Below are 18,980 nucleotides of genomic sequence, written 5' to 3'. Positions count from 1 at the left end.
CAAAATTGAGTTTTGAGTTTCAAAACACAAATTTCAACCCCAAAGGCTTGCATGGCTAGAGGGATTATGAGAAAAAACTTTATAAAAGCATGAATACTTGATAATTATCAAACCATAATTCAAAATCTCTTTCGACTTTCCCAAAACAAAACCCAAAACTCTTCAATCTTGCCATGCATGAATGAATTCAACTATTTTCTTTTCAAAACATGATCATATGAGGTGATAAGTGTGAAATCATGAAGAACCCTTAAAGATAGCAAGTATAGCTTCATGTATGTAAAGATTTTGTTGAAAATCAAGCTTAAGATCAATGATGGATTATGCATGCATGTCTCAATTCATCTCATGTATACTAAATTCAAAGTGGTCAAAGCATTTCCTTCTCAAAGTCATGCAAATAATCCTACAAACCTCATGAATTCAACACCAACATGGATTATTTATAAGGATTATAGTTAACTTTCATACCTAGAGCTTGAATTTGATTATAATCTTACTCAATCCCTTCAATTCTACACAATTCTCCCCCTCTCTCTCTCTTGAAGTTGAGCTCTTAACTCTCTCTACAAATTTTCATCTCCAAGGATGATGAGAAATGAGTTCATTAAGCTTATATCACACACATATATATATATATATATATACATACATATAGGCTTGATTAGGCTAGGCTAATTAAATGGGATTAAGGCTAATTAATCTAACTTAAGCCTAATTAATCCTAATCAATTCTAATTGATTTATTCTAATTATTTTGATCCGAATCAAATTTTAATCAAATTTATCATATGGTTCTAAATATTTCAACTAGCCTATTATACTAGTCAATTTTGGTTTGTGAATCTGTTTGGCCTTTCAATTTTGAATTCTGAGTTGATACTCTACCAAATATTCCTTAAACAAACAGATAAACACAAATTAAACACATAATCATTCAATTTTGCCTAACAAATGATACGTAAAAATGATGTGTACGTTAGGGTTGTCACACTATTACACAGACCTTTACGACATTATTTATTTATTTCATTTTAGCTAGCTACGTTGATCTTGTGCATACATTTTGGTTAAGATTCATTTAGAGTTATTTTGTTGCATGGGTTGTTTGTGTTCCACTTGGTATATGGATGGAATTGGCTAGGGCTGGTTTTGCTTAGGTTACATTTGTGTAGGAGTGTAAAAATGACCCACGGCTCGAGATGGGCTCGAGCCCAGCCCGAGCCCCTAGGCCTGGGCCATCATTTTAAAGCCCGGCCTGGCCCGTGTCCTAGCCTATCGGCCCACTTAAGACCCACTCAAGGCCCGGCCCACCCGAGGTCCAATGTCTTTTTTAGTGGAAAATAATAAAATTTTGGTAGAAAAAATTTAAAAAAACAAGCAAAAATGGTCAAGCCCGAGACTAGGCCCAGGCCCACTGGGCCAGCCCATCCAAGGCTCGAATACCCGTGGGCCTAGGGCTGGACCTGGGCCTAATGTTTTGGCCCACGAGGCCCGACATGGGTCGGGCCAAGCCGGGCCAGATTTACACCCTTGCACTTGTGACTTGTGACTAAATCTTGTTTTGAATTATTTATGTCAAAGGACTACTATTGTTTTTAATTCTATATGGTTATGGTTTCATGTTTAGGCTTATGTATGCTTTGGGCTAAGGTCCTGTGGGCCACGGCCAATCATGCTAGGATTTGGGGTGTGACAAGTAGATCAATCATTTTGGAAAACATAATGCGAAAAATGGTCAGAATGAACGAGAAGGTACTATTCACCTTTAAAAAAATTCGAAAATAGTTTTTGAAGGTCTAGAAAACTCTTTCGCTGTGGGTATAGAGATGTTTGTCTTTCTTCATTCCCGACTTGTTGCTTGGAACGATATCTTTTTTCATCATCGAGAGCTCTTTATAGAGCACCCAAGTCTTAAAGCCGATTAAAAATGGAGTGTCCACAGTAACTTAGGCACTACTATGTGTCAAGAAATGTTATTCCCACAATAAAAGAGAGGCACAACGTCTTTTTTCATAGGTGAGGCAAAAATGGGGTGTTCACATGTATAATTGAACTAAAGAGCTAATACAAATTTAATGCACTACTTTGCATAAATTACTAATCCAATTTGAGGTTAAGTACAAATGTTTAGTCTACTAGCATAACCATAAATTTTGGCCTTATAATGATCACACTCAACAATGTAAAATACACTTCTCACAAATAAAAATGGAAAATTTAGCCAAAACCCCTCCATTGGACTCTTATTTAATGAAAATGACCACCTAATTTATTTTGCTTCATAAACCCCTTAAGAAGGAGATGCATAATTGAGCAAGGAAAGAGTAAAATTTCTTCTTCTTCTTTTTTTCTTGGATAATATTTTCCATGCATATATATATATCACAGAACTCTTTTGATAATGAACACTTTTATTTTATTTTATACAAGTTTAAAAATGTTGTGCATGTGTATTTTTGATTGGTTCATCTAATATGTACTCTGTTTTTTATAACAGTAATATGCTACTCTTTATGTCAATTACAATGGTATTTTTTTTTTTTTAAGAATTTCATAATTGTTTGATTGATGTTGATAAGAGGATTCTAAAAATACTAATTTTATTAAAAACCGACATCTAGATCAAAAGTTATATTATTTTAAAGTATAAAATATTAAATTACTCACTAAGTATATTTTGATAAGAGTGGTATGTGTTGAACTTTTCAATGAAAACTTTTTGTGCTTGTCCTTAATGAATTAAAGTTTTATTACGAGACAAATCCCCTAATAAAAATTGCACCCTTATTTGGACTTGGTAGTTGCCTAATATCTCCCTTCCTACCTAAGATCATTTTCCACCCATGCCTCACTAGGTCTTGTCAACTGCATTCTCTCCTTTATACATGAAAATAACCAAAGTTTACAAGAGACAAAGTAAATGACATAATTAGCAATACTACACACTCAACAAAATACCCACAAAATGTAATCTGATAACCATATTAATTATGAGTGTGACCCACATCATGCCAAATTTAAATATACACCATACATAAACTTCGTTTTATATGCATTTTCTGAAGTATTTTTCTAGGTGTATATGGCTCTTCTGATGACATAAAATTTGAGCTATGATAAAAGTGCATCATGCATTGATTTTGGATGTTCAACAAGCATACTATCAAGAGTTTCTGTTTCAAACCTCAGAGAATTTCATTCCATTTCAATTTCTTTCTGTACATTTTATTCAATGCTGAAATCCCAGTGACCACTCTTCATCTGGGACAAAAAAAATGGTACAAAAAGAATTCCAATATAGGTTTAAATATCATTTACAATTGGAACATGCTTGAGTAACTCGAATTGCGATCCTAATCTATTCTAAAAAATATCAAATATACAGCCACGAATGAAATTGGGATTAAAACTAGGGAAAATATAACAATGCTAGGTTATTGAAGCACATAATTCAAAACTAGGAGGATACAATTTAGCCTCCATTCCAATGGTTGTGCCAAATGACTAAGGTGGTTAATTTGCATTGGTAATGACCAAACATCTCCAGATTTTGCACTAAAGATGATCTATACACGGTTACTTGTTTACCAACTGTAAGTAGAAGATATATATAGGTCAGTTTGCAACTTCAACTGTCTTCTGTGAAAGCTTTAAAAATGAAATCCCGAAAGCGCTTTGAATATTGCTTTGGGTCAACAGCAGAGATTGAAGATGGGTCATATTGGATTGACTTGTATGCATGCTCAAGCTTCTTACTAATATCATAGTCTTGTAATATATCTATTATACCAAAGACGAGGATGACATCATAAAACTCTCCTGTTGGTTCTCCAATTAATTGAAGCTCACAATCGCTCCTTCTCATTGTTTGCTCAACCCGTGCTGGCATGTTTATGCCTAATTTGGTGGATGCCCACCTACAAAACTCAATTTAAAAATAATGAGAATTAAGAATTATCATACATAGATGTTTCCATGAGAACTCATGAGGTAATTGAGAAAAATCTTCAAATTATTTTTTTTTTTTCCTTTTTACTTGAGAAAATATCATGAATCCGGAAGCAAATACATTAACAATAATCCATTATTATTGTAAGAAATGTTTCAAAAAGTATAAGTAAACAACACTCAAGATTAAATTACACTTGGGGTAGAAGAACTCATGTAAATGGGAAGAAGACTATTTAATCATTCTAATGTTTCTTGATTAACTTGGACATGTAAATAACTAGTTTCAATCTTGACAACGAAGAACAATAATATAAAGCGTCCATGTTTGGATTGTTGATGAGAACATTGGAGATATTTCTAAATTGTAAATGATATATTTTTTTTAATGTTCAAAAGTTTATGTTTACCGATCAGGGTCAAAAAGAAGCTCATCCATGTCTGCTCTTGAAAGGCAAGGGGCTGCTCCATCACTATCAAGATCTCCATTCCCTGTAAAGAAAATTAAATTTTACATTAGTTGTCAATAATTATTCAACTTGAAATAATGAAGAGGGAAAGGATAAAAAAAAAGATAAAAGGGTTAAACCAGTAGGAGTGTGAACTCCAGAAGCATGACCCTCTGTCATGAGGGCTTCCCTAGTGTATGTAGTAGTTTCTTTAAAATGAAGGCCAACCAGAAGGCTGTAGTCCATAATTCGCTCTTGTTCAAGGAAGTCACAATCCTTGTCTACTTGCCTGCACGAAAAAAATGCTAACTAACAAAAAGAAAGAAGCATATAGACATAAAATCAAACATTCATTAAAAAATATCCCTTTGCTTAATCTTGCAATTGCATTTGCACTGCATAATCTTTTGAGTATGCATTGCACAGAGATATTTATCTCTACATGACATAGATTTTGTCACAATATGAATTGATAAAAGTCAAAATAATTATAGTGAATATACTAATTAATGTTTGTTCTGAAAAGACCCATTAAGTACTCTCTCTCTCTCTCTCTCTCTCCAGTTCATGGCCTTTTAATTTTCTCTATTGTCAAATTGAAGATGTAATGACTTGGAAATTCAAAAGTTAGTTTATTAAGTAAATGCAACGCATGATTATTTATTTATTTATTTGTGTACAATAGTATTGCATTGAATCTCATTGGATTATAATCATATGGATGAAAATCAAATACAATATATAATTAATACAAAGAAACTTCCAAAGTGGAAAAGAAAAGCCCCCAATAAATACACGACGAAGGACACCTACGCACAGGTAATGGTTAATGTTATTTGTAACAAAATATTTTGTATTGGCAAGTTTTGTGGACGAAATTTGGTTGTAATGGAATGGTATATATGTGTGAGGGTAGTTTGGTCATTTTTCATGCTAGTTAGGCCAGCACATTGAGTTCAAAGTTTTGCTCAATTACCGGCTCAGGTAAGGTTTGCATACATGTTTTTGTTGCATATAAAAAGGTTTTTAAATGCAATCAATCACTCTTTCAATAGACAGAAGTAATATCTAAGCGATTGATCCCTAAGAGATCGATTGAAAATAAATTTGTGCAGTAGACAACGATCAATATGCAATTGATCTCTCACATGATTGTGATTGATCCCTTCTCAAGTGTCATCGATGGCCTGTTTGATTTCCATAAAACCTTTTCTATGTTGGTTTTAAAAGTTGTTTTTATATAAATACAGCATCTCTGCTTGTTTTTTAGTATCCTGACGAATGTTTTTCATAGCCAAAGTTTTGAAAAGTCTAAAACTATTGTAAGCGATAATTTTAATCTTTGTTAGAGATTCTAAAAATCCTTAACACCTTGCATATCGGTGCATTGCTCATTCTACTCCCAAGATCGATTGGGTAATTAGAACCATTTAGGAATAGAGATCGAAGCATGGGGCTTTATGGTGTCTAAAAGATCAAGTAGGCTGACTAGGTTAAGTCATGTCGTGGAGCTTCTACAAGTCAACAAAGTTCAATAAACCTAAGTGAATGGTTGTAAGTCCTCTCATTTGAGTTTTGTATTCTTGAATCTTCATAGTGGATTTTTGTTGGATGTTGGGATCGTGATTTTTTCCCTTTTGGGTTTTCCACATAAAATATTGGCATTTTTGTGATAACATAAAGGCTAAAATTGGGTAATTAATTAGTTTAATCACATTTTAATCAATTGGCCTATTCACCTCCCCTCTCCCTCTCCCTCTAGGAGCGTTCTATTCAAACTCCAATATTCTAATTGATATTAGAGTAGGGTTGCTTATTGACTTAGTTTGACTACTAGAGTTGATCTTGTTTTCTTGTGATGGAGTTCGAGATGCGCAAGGTAGGGTCAAATTCAAGACCACTTTTGTTCGTAGGGAGTAACTATCCCTATTGAAAATCCAAGATGAAATATTTCATGATGTCCCTTGGTGCAGGAGTCTAGACTTTCGTCAAGTTTAACTTTCAACCCCTCACTCTAACCGATACCACCGCCAGAGAGAATATTTTAGAAACTCAAAGACAATGGGATAGAATTGACATTGAAAATATTAAATATAATACGAAGGCTTTGTATGAAATATTTACTATTGTCGGTGCAAGTGATTTTAGGCTTATCTCCAAGTATGAGATTGCCAAAGACACTTGGTATGTTTTGAAAGTTACTTATGAGGGAACACAACTTTTGAAAGACTCTAACGTGTAGTTATTGACCTTAAAATTTGAAAAATGTAGAATGCAGGAGTCTGAGACCTTTGACCAATTTTATGCTAGGCTCAATGACATAGTTACTTATCTTTCAGCCTAGGTGAGACCATACCTGAAGCAGAATTGTATGTGAAGTCCTTAGATCTCTTTCTCAATGTTATAGACCAAAAGTGACTGCAATAGAAGAGAGTAACAGAATAAGGGGACATACAGATAGATGAATTGGTAGGCTTTTTGTAGACTTATGAGTTGACCCTTTCTAATCTGTTCACCCAAAAATCTGTTCTAATCCTTGTAAAAAATCCTCAAGAATTTTAAATGAGGGAATTGCATTAAAATCAATTAAAGAAGTTAAATTAGAAAATAATCTTGAAAAAGATGAGGATGAGGAAGATTTGGCCTATTTTGCTAAGAAATTTGAAATATATAAGATTTAAGAAGGGTAAAAATCAAATTCGGAACAAATCTAAAAAATTAGGTAACTTTTAGAAATCTAGTCAATTAAGAAATGACAAAAGGAGTGATAAGAGCCAAAATGTTATACATTTAGGCCATCCAAGCTACACTTTGTAGTACGTAACTCAATGCTACTTGATGATTTTCTGTTGAGTATGGGAAATTCACTCGTGTTGAAGAAAAGATTTTCTTAAGTGAGAAAAGATGTGAATTTAGGTTTCTAAGATCATATTTCGATCAAAACTTGACTTAGTTCGTGGGAGGCTTATATATAAGGCTCTCGAACTTCAAGAAAATGGTCTTCAACACTAGAGAATGATTACAGAGGCAAAGAGAAGAGCTTTCCAAGGTAGATTCTTGGAGTTCTCATCAATGATGTCGGATTCCTTCTCAACCATGAGCGGCTAATCTTCTTCCTTAGGGTTGAAATCAAGCCATAATCAAGTAATTTGTATTAATATATTGTGATTTTAGTTTTAATTTGGCTTGGATAATCATTGATGACGACCTTTTCAGACCTTTAATGCAATGAAAGTTTTTATTCACTTAATGTATTCAATTTTTATGATTGAGAATTTATGATCATACAGCTATTTTATCTCTTTGTATATACAAAATTGTGAGACGTGCCATGGCTAGGAGAGATGAAACCCTAGTTTAGTGTGGACGATTCATGCTAACTGAAGATGATTCATGCCCGCGGTTTGAATATACTTATACTCTTAACAATGATATCGGGGTGTATATGACCTTTGTCTGTGTTCTTGATGTAAACACATTTGTCACATTTGTTGATTTTAAACCCACTTGACAACATGATATTGTCAAATTTCTCGTGCCATTGTTTTGCTGCTTGCTTCAAACCATAATGATCTTACAAATTTATAGACTTTCCTACTTGTCATAGAACTGAGAACCCTTCAAGTTGTTCTATATAGATGTCTTCATCTAAATCTCCATTTAGGAAAGATGTCTTAATATTTATTTGATGTATTTCAAGATTCCATAAAGCTGCGATTGCAATTATCATGCAAATGGATATAATCCTAGTAACAGTTGAATATGTTTCAAAGTGATCTACGTCTTCTCACTACTTCTATCCTTCGATAACAACCCTAGCTTTCTACTTGTTAATTGCCTCATCTGCTTTCATCTTCCTTTTGAAGATCTATGTGCAGCCCAAAGGCTTACTACCTGGGGATAGATCCATCAGCTCCCAGGAATGGTTCTACAAGATGGAGGCAATTTCGCTTTTTATTTCTTTTTTTTTCTTAAATGGCCCTCTAGAGAGTTCGCGTCTTCTTATGACATGCTAATTGTTGGTAGTAATGAAGAGATTTTCAAATCTACTAAGAAGATGTTGAGCTCTGAGTTTGACATGAAGGACATGTGCCTTGCAGATGTCCATTTAGGAGTTAAAATTTTCAAAACATCTAATGGATTTGTACTATTTCAGTCTCAATGTATCAATAATATTTTTTAGAAGTTTCACAAGTCAAATACAAACTTGGTTAGTGGAGTTGAGTCTACATTTATCTAAGAATAATTGTGAGAGTGCGTATCAACTTGACCAGTTATACAAGGCCTGATAAAGCCTACTCGATCAACAGGCTAAGTAGATACCGAATAATCCTAGTGCCAACCACTAGAAGACGATTGTTTGGTTACTAAGGTACTTATGACAAACCCGAGTTTCTGGACTGCATTACACTAGATACCCAGCAGTATTAGAAGGATACAGTGATGCAAATTGAATATCTGATGTGAAAGGCTCAAAATCTATGAGTGGATATATTTTTAATCTTGGTGGAGTAGCAGGGTCTTGGAAATCTTCCTAATAGATGTGCATTGCGAGATCAACGATCGAATTAGAGTTTATTTCTTTAGATAAAATAACTGAAGAAGTTGAATGGCTCTGCCCTTTCGTTGAAGATATTTCACAATGATCGAAACATTTGCTAGCAATTTGTATATATTGTGATAGCTAGGCAACGATTAGGAGGGCACAGAATAACATATATAATGGAAAATCTAGACATATTCATCGAAAACATAATTCCATTAGACAACTACTCTCTAGTGGGATTATCACGATTGACTATGTGAAGTCTAAAGATAATATTTCAAATCTGCTCACCAAAGGATTAAACAAAGAGTTAGTTGACAAGTCATCAAGGGGAATTAGGCTGAGGCCTTTAGCAATAACAACTACCATAATGGAAACCCAACTTAATTGACTAGAGATCTCAAGATCTAAGTTCAAAGAAACAACCTAATTGTGTGTAACTTAGAAGAATCACTGAGGACGTAAAATCTCTTGCACGTTACTATAGTCTGTGATGCCTGCAAGGATGAAGGATAAGTTAAGCTTTTATTGACTCTTATGTGTTGAGAAACTCAAGCAGAGTATAGTAGGATACTCTAGCTAAAGAGGTCACCTATGTGAGTGTGAAGTAAGGCCACTGCTATAACAATTGACTAGCCTAATTTTTTTTTCAATGAACTAGGCAAGTTTTTAGGGCTAAAACAAACAAAACAGTTTGAACTTACCTGTATTAGGAGAAGTTCCTGCATTAGGTGTATTGTCTTAGTTTACATTAATGACAAAATAGGTTAAGACTTCATGTTCAGTGGCCAGTCAGTAAATCTAATAGGTTTTCACAAGAAAAAGCTACCTTTTTCTTGTGCAAGAATTATCCGTTATACTCTCTCTCTCTCTGGTTTTTCGTAGTCCTTTGTTTCATTTTTTGGCCAATTTTCTTCATGTAGAAGACTGTTGAAAAATAATTCAGCTTATTTGGTTTCCTAACTCATGATTCACTTATCAAAAATTGGGGTTTTTTATTTTTCGTGTTTTTTTTTTTATTTTTACTGAATTTTTTTAATATTGTAAGTATTTTTTTTTTTAGATACACCTAACATAAATATACTTAAAAAGTATAATATTTGTGAAAAAAAAAATCTTTAAAAAATTTACTAAATATGAAAAATACAAAAATATATATATATATATATGAAAATTCAGTACAATTTTTGTATTTTTGTGTATTTATTGATTTTTTTAAAATATTATTTTACAAATATTTTAATTTTACTTTTTAGATACATGCAAGTAAGGTACATCTAAAAATTAAAAAAATTGCTTAAAATTTTAAAAATATTCACTAAAAATTTTAAAAAAAAAATACGAAAAACAAAAAACTTAATTTTTAGAAAATTGAAACCGAACACAATGAATGATTTTTTAGAAACTTTGAGGCCAAATTAATGTGAGACCCAACCACCGGTTGAGGAGGGTCCAAGTGGGTTTAGATACTCCGAAGTGAGGAGGTTACACCACAAAAACAATGAATCAAAACCATTAAGAAATGAATGATAAATTGTCTCATAAAGTTGAGGTTTTGGGAAGGTGAAAAGTCACTTATCGCACATGGGTTAAATGTGAAAACATTAATGGATATTTAAATCCCAAGTTTTCAAAAGGGTTTGAGGGAGGGTCATGGATGAGTGGTGGTTGGGCTTAGGCCAAGACTATGGACTTAGTATGTTATAGAAAAATTGCCACACGTGAGCGTGCTGCCGCTACATGCTTGGATTGAACCGGGTCTAGGTCCATGATTCGTGGTATGTAGGCCTGGGCTAGGATCTGGATCTAGATTTAGATTTGGGCTTGGGCTTAAGCTTGGTTCTTGGTCTTTGGTCCTGAGCTTGGGCTTGTCGGGTCCAGGTCAGTAACCCTTATCTTTTTGTGCTCCTATGTATTTCCCATGCTTTGAACTAGGTTAATACACTTATTACTGGCCTCAATAACAATCGGGTTATTACACCAATTACTGGTCTATTAGTGACCCTATTGAAGGCTTATTAAGGCTGGGGCAATCTCCTGCCTGTATATCAGCATACCAAAATTGTAGAACTTATATGTTTCCTTGTTTTCTGTGTTCTACTTATATGTCAAAGAGAGAGGGCACACCGTAGTTCAAGTTTGCTAGATCAGCTCAGTGCGGTGCCGCAATATTCGCCGTCATCTGTTGTATCTTGAGAGATAGATGCTAGCATAACCTCAAGTACCTCCAGTGAGGCGGCAACACCATGTGATACACGAGCCTCGGTTTGCTTTCTAATTTTATATTTTCTATTCCAGATTGTTATCTTCTTTTCATTTTGATCTATTTCAAATTCATCAATTATTCTTCTATTTTCGTTTCTGTATTTCATTTTCCGAAATCAAAGTTGTTTGCATTTTATTTATTTATCTTTAATAATTTTACCAACATTGGTAAGTATTATTATTTCGAAGTTATGTTCCGCTCTTATGTTTTTGAAACTCAAATTATGATATGCCTTTGAAATATATTGAAATGTTTTGTTATGAATGGAAATCCTATGTTTATGTATGAAATGTATAAATATGGTATCCTCGAATTGGTCTTCACTACTAGGGGACTGTAAGCAAGCTGGTAGTAGTGTGATTGAGATCTCCCTTGCTACCTGCAGGTGGGTTCGTCTAATCAATATACGAGCTGGTTATTTCCTTGTCTTGTCTTGTTCTAATGGATGTACCTTACCATGGTTTTAAAATGCAAGCCTATGGCTAAGATATGGTCTGATTTGATTAAAGTTCTTCGATAAGATATCCTTTAAACTAATTAAACCTTTTGTTTTGATACTCTATTGTTGAAAAAGTTATTGGTATCCATTCATCTTACTATTTTTTTATAATATTGTTCACTGAGTTTTGACTCACCCCTCTCCCTTATGTGGCGAAAAACAAGTTGATGGAGATCTTTGTTTTGCTTAAGCTTTATACATATGTAATATAGATGGAAGTCACATTTTGAAGAAGTTTTATAAGTTCTAAAGATACTTAGCTTTTGAAAAAATAAAAAAATAAAAATGTCCTATGTACTTTTTGGGATGTTTTGAGAAATCAAATGAAATAAGGTGAATGTTTCATCTTGTATACTTATAGATTTGTTTTCAATGGATTACAATGGTTCATAAAAATGCTTCGCTAATTTTGCCCCAATTATGACAAGTCTCTTTATTGCTCAACTTAGTCAAGCCTTTGGTGGTCAGTCATCGCACTATTTCATTTGGGACAGGATGGGGCCGTGGCATTTAATGTTCATCTCCCCTTGAGTTTTATCAAGGTAATCTAGAATTTTTATAGTATATGGATCTATGAATACTTGCTATAAATATACCTTGTTTGGAAAAATATAATACATTTCATAACTGTTTTCCCAAAATTGGATAAATTCTCTTGCATTTTACAAATCGATTTAGAAAATAAGATTTACAAAATCAAATCAAGAAAGACATGGGGTTTTGAAACTAAAATTGTACTGGGTTATATATGGAGTTTTTCATAATTTTTCAGTATGTATTTTAAGAGATAATGATTTAGACCTACTTGTTCGGTCTTTCTTTAAAAACGACCTTTATGCCTACTTGGACATAGCTCCACGAACACACAAATTGGGATGTTGAGACCATTGGCATTTAAAAAATGGACTTAATAATGAATGCTTACACCAAATTTCATGATTTTTAAGTGGTTTAAGATATGTAAGTTTTCAAAGCTAATGATTCTGCAATTATGTTCTTCAAACAACACTCCAATGTTGAATTAAACTTAGATTTGACCCTCATGCCTTAATCCTTAACCCACGGGTTATGGATCCAGTTTATTGAAATCTAGGACGTGATAGGAAAGCTCTCAATCTATTCAGTGTTTGGGAACTAATTTTTACTTCTCTCTATCAACAAAGAAATAATTTGATTTAAACTGAGCGCACAAATTTATGCATTCTTTGGCATTTTATACTTGTCAAATGAATGTCCACATCATAAGAACAATTCAACAGTCATTTGTCTATACACTATTAACTGGATTGATTTGCGAGCTAACTCTTGTTTGAATAGAATTGTGAGTTCTACCCATTGCAAATAAGACTACTTTTTTTAAGATGGGTCACAAGAAAAAGTGAGAAATCTTATTGTTGATTCAATAATTATAAGGTCAAAACCAATAATTAGCACTAATGTTGTTTCACTCTCCTCAACATGTCTAGTTCATTACTACTTGAAAGGAAGTTAGTTCCAACATTCTTTCACTTTTATGCATTAAAAATTAAAGAAATAAGAAAGGAAAAAGTTATTAAAAAGTTCACCTGCAAAACTCTTGGAACCAAACCTTCTGCAATCGAAAAATAAAATTTAGATCAAGGTCCTTAAGCGTTGTCGTTGCATCAATTTCAGCCTCAGGTTTATCAGTTGTGCGGCCATGGGAAGAACCTTTCAAGTCAAAACGTCTATGGATAGGGTACTCAATACAAAATAGATTCCCCATTATAACAAATCGCACCTGAGACATCAGTGCACAACATGAGTACAGAGTACAATTTTGATTTCTTGAAAGTTCATTGCCAAGAATTTTAGAGTTGGTTTTGTTAACTTTTAACCTTACCTTCTTTTGGGCAGGCCCTGTCAACTTCACACAATGAAGGCCAAAAAATTTGATGACAAGAGTGTTCTCAAATGCTCGAACATGATTATAGTAAGCTGGCAGCATCCGTATTAGAACCTGTAGTGATTTAAGAGCTCATAAACAACTTGTTAATACCTTTTGGAAATTTTTTGATTCCATCGAGAATACAATTAAGAAACAATATAAAAATATTTTGAACCATTCTGGAGAAGTAGAATATGATTTTGTCAGGGAATTATATGCAAAACTTAGGAACTTGACAAGTAAACCAGAAATTTCTTCAAAATTGTGGTGTTTTCAAATTGGTGAAGTACTAAGTTCAAGTCAAGTAGATAAAGTTCAATCATGTAATGGATAGTATGTATAGTATGGACATATTTGTTTCAGTGCTTATATAGGAAGGCAAAAAACTGAAATGCAAAGCTCCGTACTTTATCTCAAAATCAGCAAAAAATGAACTCACTTTTACTTCTGCCTTCTTCACGGTCTTTATCATATACTTGTCATCATTGGTCAAGTAAAAGAAACTTCCACTCTTTCCAGGGGATGAAAGCTCCCGAAGGGCATCATTTCCACAGATGGATATCATGTAATCAGCTGGATCTACCTTAAACAATTTCCTAAGAGTCCTGAAAATGTATTTTATGTGAGAATCAGGCCTTATTTCTTCAAATTACCTATACTGTGCTAATAGAGTTGAAGCTATAGGATTTTCTTGAAGAGAAACTCAATCTTCTTGAGTTTTACCATTTCCCAATATACTCCTTTGATATCTTCAAGACCAACAGCGAAGCATGGACACATGCAAATGAACTTAAAAAAGTATGATGGAAGTATATGTATCTTGTAGCTAACCTAAAAACCAATGGGCAGTAATCTTTCCATTTAAATTCACAAGACTGGTGAGGTGGAGTATGTTTTGATCCTTCAGAAGGAAATTTGGTCCATACTTTCTCCTTTGGATCAAAAGCTGATGATCTCAAATCAAGGGATGTAGCTGGGGCTGGTCTTCCAACAGAATGTCTGCGCAAATGCACCAGAAATGAGTTACATGTAAATTTCAATTTTAGATGGAGATATTACAGCATCATTACGAGACATGAGGCATCACATTGAAAAAATAAATAAATAGTGCTAGTGACATATTTTTCACCCAATTCACCTTACAAGGGAATGACATCAAAGCTTTGAGCTATGCTACAAGCTAAAGAAGAGTACTTGTATAGATCATAGATAGATAGAAACTCTAGCAAAGGAAAACACTTCAACTCACTAGATGTTACAGCTGTTCCCAAAAGAGAGTGAAAGTGTGTCACATGCTGATTTTAACATTTGTTCCCAAGAATTCATCTTTTGAACAGGGCTAAAGAAGAGTACTAGTAGAGATCATACATTACAAGAAACTCTAAAAATGGAAAACTCTTCAACTCACTAGATGTTACAGTTGTTCCCAGAAGAGAGTGCGAGTAAGTCACGCTTTGATTTTTACAGTTGTTCCCAGGAATTCATCTTTTCAAAGAGATAAAGAAGAACTAGTATAGATCAACATAGCAAGAAACTCTAGAAAAGGAAAACACTTCAACTCAAGTGATGTTACAGCTGTTCCCAGAAGAAAGTGAGAGTGCATCATGCACTGATTTTTACGACTATTCCTAGGAATTCATCTTTTGAAAAGCTTGAAGTAGTCTTAAACGATTATACAAGAGGGTCCCACCGGAAATTCTCAAATAAAATTAAAAAAATTAGTTAAAATGTATCCTATCAAAACAAACATCAATGCCCATATGGCCTCAACGTGGCCTCCATATCCCAACATACAAACGCTCACCATTTCCAAACATACAAGTCAGATAAACAACATTCAAATTTAAGTTTTTTTTTTTTTTTTTTTTTTTTTTTTGGGGGAAATATTCAAATTTAAGTTATACATTTTACGGCCAAGACTAGGCAAAATAAAGTGTTACAATCTCCAGACCTATTACACTAGCAAATTACTACCAACAACAATACAGAAGAAGATTTATATCACAAACATCTAACATCAAATTTGAATGTCGAAACTTTAAAATGGGCATAAAATCATTTCCTACAAAGCTAGGGTCTGCCTGCATCTAAGATGGTAAAATAAAAGAATAAGCCCAAAACAACTGGCTCAGCAGGAAACATCTACAATCTATGTGTATCTCCAACAAGTGGCATGTACAAGTCAGCATGGGTATATAAAAAAATATATGAATTCAATACTTAAAGAAATAGTTCCACATGACAGGGTATATGATTTGACGACCAAGAAATACGCAATTTCATTTCAAAAGTATAGCTTGGAGTATACAGTACACCCTCTTACACCCACACACACATCCACATGCCAATTTTAAGATATCAGAACTCCTAGCCTTGTGAACAATTCCTCCCTTAAGGTAGTGCGTATCTTTCGCAAGATTTCTTCTTCTCAAATAATTCCCCTCCCAGAGGGAGCGAGCACCCCTTTCGCAAAATGCAACATGCAAGAGTACTCATCGATTGACCAGTATGTTACAAAGGAATAAGATCAAAAGGAGACAAAACAATTGTAAATGAAGTACCTTATTCCAAGTTGTAAATTGAGCATAAGCTCATAATTTTTATGCCCTTTCGATATTGTCTCCCCCTGTCTCCTTACTGGTTGTATTCTAATCTGTTGTTTTGTCCCCATTGACAAATCCATATCGTCAAGTTGGAGGTTCCCCAAACCTTCTCCTTCTTCTTCTTCTTCTTCTTCTTCTTCTTCTTCTTCTTCAGTATCGGAGCTAAAACTATATGTGCCACCACCATTGCTCAGCCTGCCATCCACAGACATTCTTCTATGTCTGTCATCATCTCCTATTGACATGGGTTGATTCTGTATCTGCAATGACTCTCCTTCAATATCAGGCCAATTGGGCATTTTTTGTGAAGGCAATATCGTGACCTTCTCAGCTGAACAAATCTTACAGTCATTTAAATCAACCGAAAACAATTCTTGAGGATCCCATTCTAAATTACCCACTTGCGATACTAAAGGATAATAAGTCCCACTTTGTTCTTTTGGGTCCGTACTCCACGCACCCACATAAAAACTTCCATCTGCCCATCGAAATGTTCCATTTCCCTTAGGCAATCCATCTTCCCAGAACCCGTCATATCGATTTCCATTAGCCCAAATCATTGTTCCATTGCCATTCATGATGCCATTCTTCCATTGCCCAATATAATGGTTTCCATTATTCCATTGGTACCGCCCTTGTCCGTCTTGTAATCCCTTGCGCCACGCACCATCATAGTAATCCCCATTGGCATAATTCTTAGTCCCCTTTCCATGTTTCAAATTCATCACCCAAGAACCTTTATAAGTACCACTTACTCCTGTATAAGTCCCCTGACCATGCATATAACCACTCTTGAACTCACCCTCATAGGTGGCACCAGAGGGCCAACTAAACCTACCTTTACCCATAGTCTTGCCTTTGGACCATTCACCAACATACATACACCCATCTGCCCACAAGTACTTTCCTTGGTCATGAGGGAGGTTATCAACCCAATGCCCATTATACATGTCACCATTGGAGAGGACCTTCACTGTGCATTCTTCTTTGTTAGTATCTTCCTTGTTGTCATCAATGTGGGCAACTGACATTGTTGGGAAAAAGTTGTTTGCCCTTTTCTTTGCAGCTGCTTGTGATTTGCGTACAGTTACTTCCTAGGATTTCACAATTCCCCCCAATTCATTGCTCATTCTCTTCCCCAACAACCTTATCAAAAACACCTCCCTGTCTTGCTCTCTCCTCTCTCTCTCTCTCTCTCTTTCTCTCTTTGTTTCTTACACTTTTGCTCTTTTTTAACCCAAATCAAGCTCTCTATGTACCATCATTGTGACCCTCAAAACCAAACCCTCCTCTACCATTGCTACAACAAAGCCAGATATATAGTCCACCAATCAAAAATAAATAAAAATTGCAAACCCAAGAAAATAAAACAATAATCCCTTCCTGGCTTTTGGTGTTTTTTATTGATTTTCTGAAACTGGTGTTTGTCTTTTGTTATTCCTAGAAATAGATGTTTGGGATTTTTGATAAAAATGGAGCTATTAGATTGATGGGAAAGCAAAAAGTAGAATGGAACCAATCATTGGCTTTCTCATTATTTTGAGTATCTTTTTTCTTTTTCTTTTTTAATTTTTTTTTCCCTATTCCTTCTTTTTTAATTGGGTATGAACCAAAATATTCGACAACACATTATTGTTATTTGTTTCCAAGTTTGGCTCCTAAAACTCCTACCAGACCAAACACTTGGAAGGATGAGAGACATGAGAGTGGCTGGTGGGGGTGATGTCTTTGCCATTTATAGTGCCTCAATCAATCAAATTAAATACCTAAACACTATTAATTTTTAAAAATGCATAGATCACTTAAGATTTCACCTTTAATAACGTAAATTGTGAGTATTGGGCGTAATAGTTAAACTTCTCTGAATATTCTGTTTGAGGACTCTCTAACATTAGTCTTAATTTTGTTTTCAATTACATTACAATAACTTTCCTTATCACTTTCTATTATATTTTATTTTGCAATGATATACTGAATTTTATATTTTTCCACTAAACCCCAAGAACTATTGAAAACTTTCTTTCTAACCCTCATATGATTTCTCTAACTCTCCTTTCTAATATTAGTAAATCATATGGAAATCATACATTCAGCTAAGCCTCCTAGAATTTCTAGATAAAAAGAGGATTGCTATATATGGCCTATTTTTTTGTTATCACTTTGTATCTCCATATACATGACAAGATATTATTTGCTTTTATTAACAAGTATTCGGCCTAACGGACCAACTTCCATTATTTTCTTAATAATTATATCACTAATTAAGGGAGCTAATCATAAATGCCCATGTAAACTATGATACAAAACAATTACAAAAATCAAGTGACATATAATAGTTCTCAGATAAAAAATTACAAAAAATCTGAGTGGCAACCATTGTTTTCAAAGGAGGAAAATTTTCTACTCAATTGGCAAGCTGCATCACATGGAAAAAATATATATATACATATATTCACATTCAAGCCCATGACACCGCCGCCGCCGCCTCTGCCACCTCCATCATCTTGCTCCTCCTCCGCGCTGCGTCCACCACCATAGATCCGCCGCCGCCGCCGCAGCATCGGCTCCTTCTCCTTTGCTGGTGGCTCTGGCAACACAGATCCATACAGATCTGTGTATATTCCCAATAAGCAGAGCAGTTTCCATGAAAATTACAGTAAATAGGACTGATCCAAAATGAAAATACAATAAATCATCTTAAAATGGATTTTATATGGGTGGAGCTGCTGCTGCAGCAGCAGCAGCAGCAAGCAATGGTGG

General features: G+C 34.3%; 1 protein-coding gene across 1 annotated transcript; it reads right to left on the bottom strand.

Annotated features, from left to right (window-relative positions):
- Positions 1 to 3,173: 3,173 nt before the first annotated feature.
- Positions 3,174 to 18,980, bottom strand: LOC114283933 (phosphatidylinositol 4-phosphate 5-kinase 6-like). Its single transcript, XM_082915535.1, has 8 exons — positions 16,179 to 18,980; positions 14,449 to 14,616; positions 14,057 to 14,222; positions 13,573 to 13,689; positions 13,277 to 13,470; positions 4,541 to 4,689; positions 4,362 to 4,443; positions 3,174 to 3,920 (listed from the first exon to the last, which is right to left on the bottom strand). Exons 1-8 carry the CDS (start codon positions 17,249 to 17,251, stop codon positions 3,632 to 3,634), a joined length of 2,238 nt encoding a protein of 745 aa, XP_082771661.1. The 5' UTR covers positions 17,252 to 18,980; the 3' UTR covers positions 3,174 to 3,631.

This window comes from Camellia sinensis, chromosome 2 (genome assembly GCF_055761805.1).
Source record: "Camellia sinensis isolate YWXY chromosome 2, ASM5576180v1, whole genome shotgun sequence".
NCBI classification, from domain to species: domain Eukaryota; kingdom Viridiplantae; phylum Streptophyta; class Magnoliopsida; order Ericales; family Theaceae; genus Camellia; species Camellia sinensis.
Note: the sequence above shows the minus strand (reverse complement) of the source record. Positions and strands in the feature narration are given on the sequence as shown.

Bases quoted from the DNA above. Each gene is read 5' to 3' on its own strand.
- LOC114283933 (XM_082915535.1), bottom strand. From the start codon at position 17,251: ATGTCAGTTGCCCACATTGATGACAACAAGGAAGATACTAACAAAGAA. The intron at 14,617-16,178 runs GTACTTCATTTA...GCATTTGCGCAG, and splicing joins AATTTACAACTTGGAATAAG to ACATTCTGTTGGAAGACCAG. The intron at 13,471-13,572 runs GTAAGGTTAAAA...CTGATGTCTCAG, and splicing joins CAGGGCCTGCCCAAAAGAAG to GTGCGATTTGTTATAATGGG.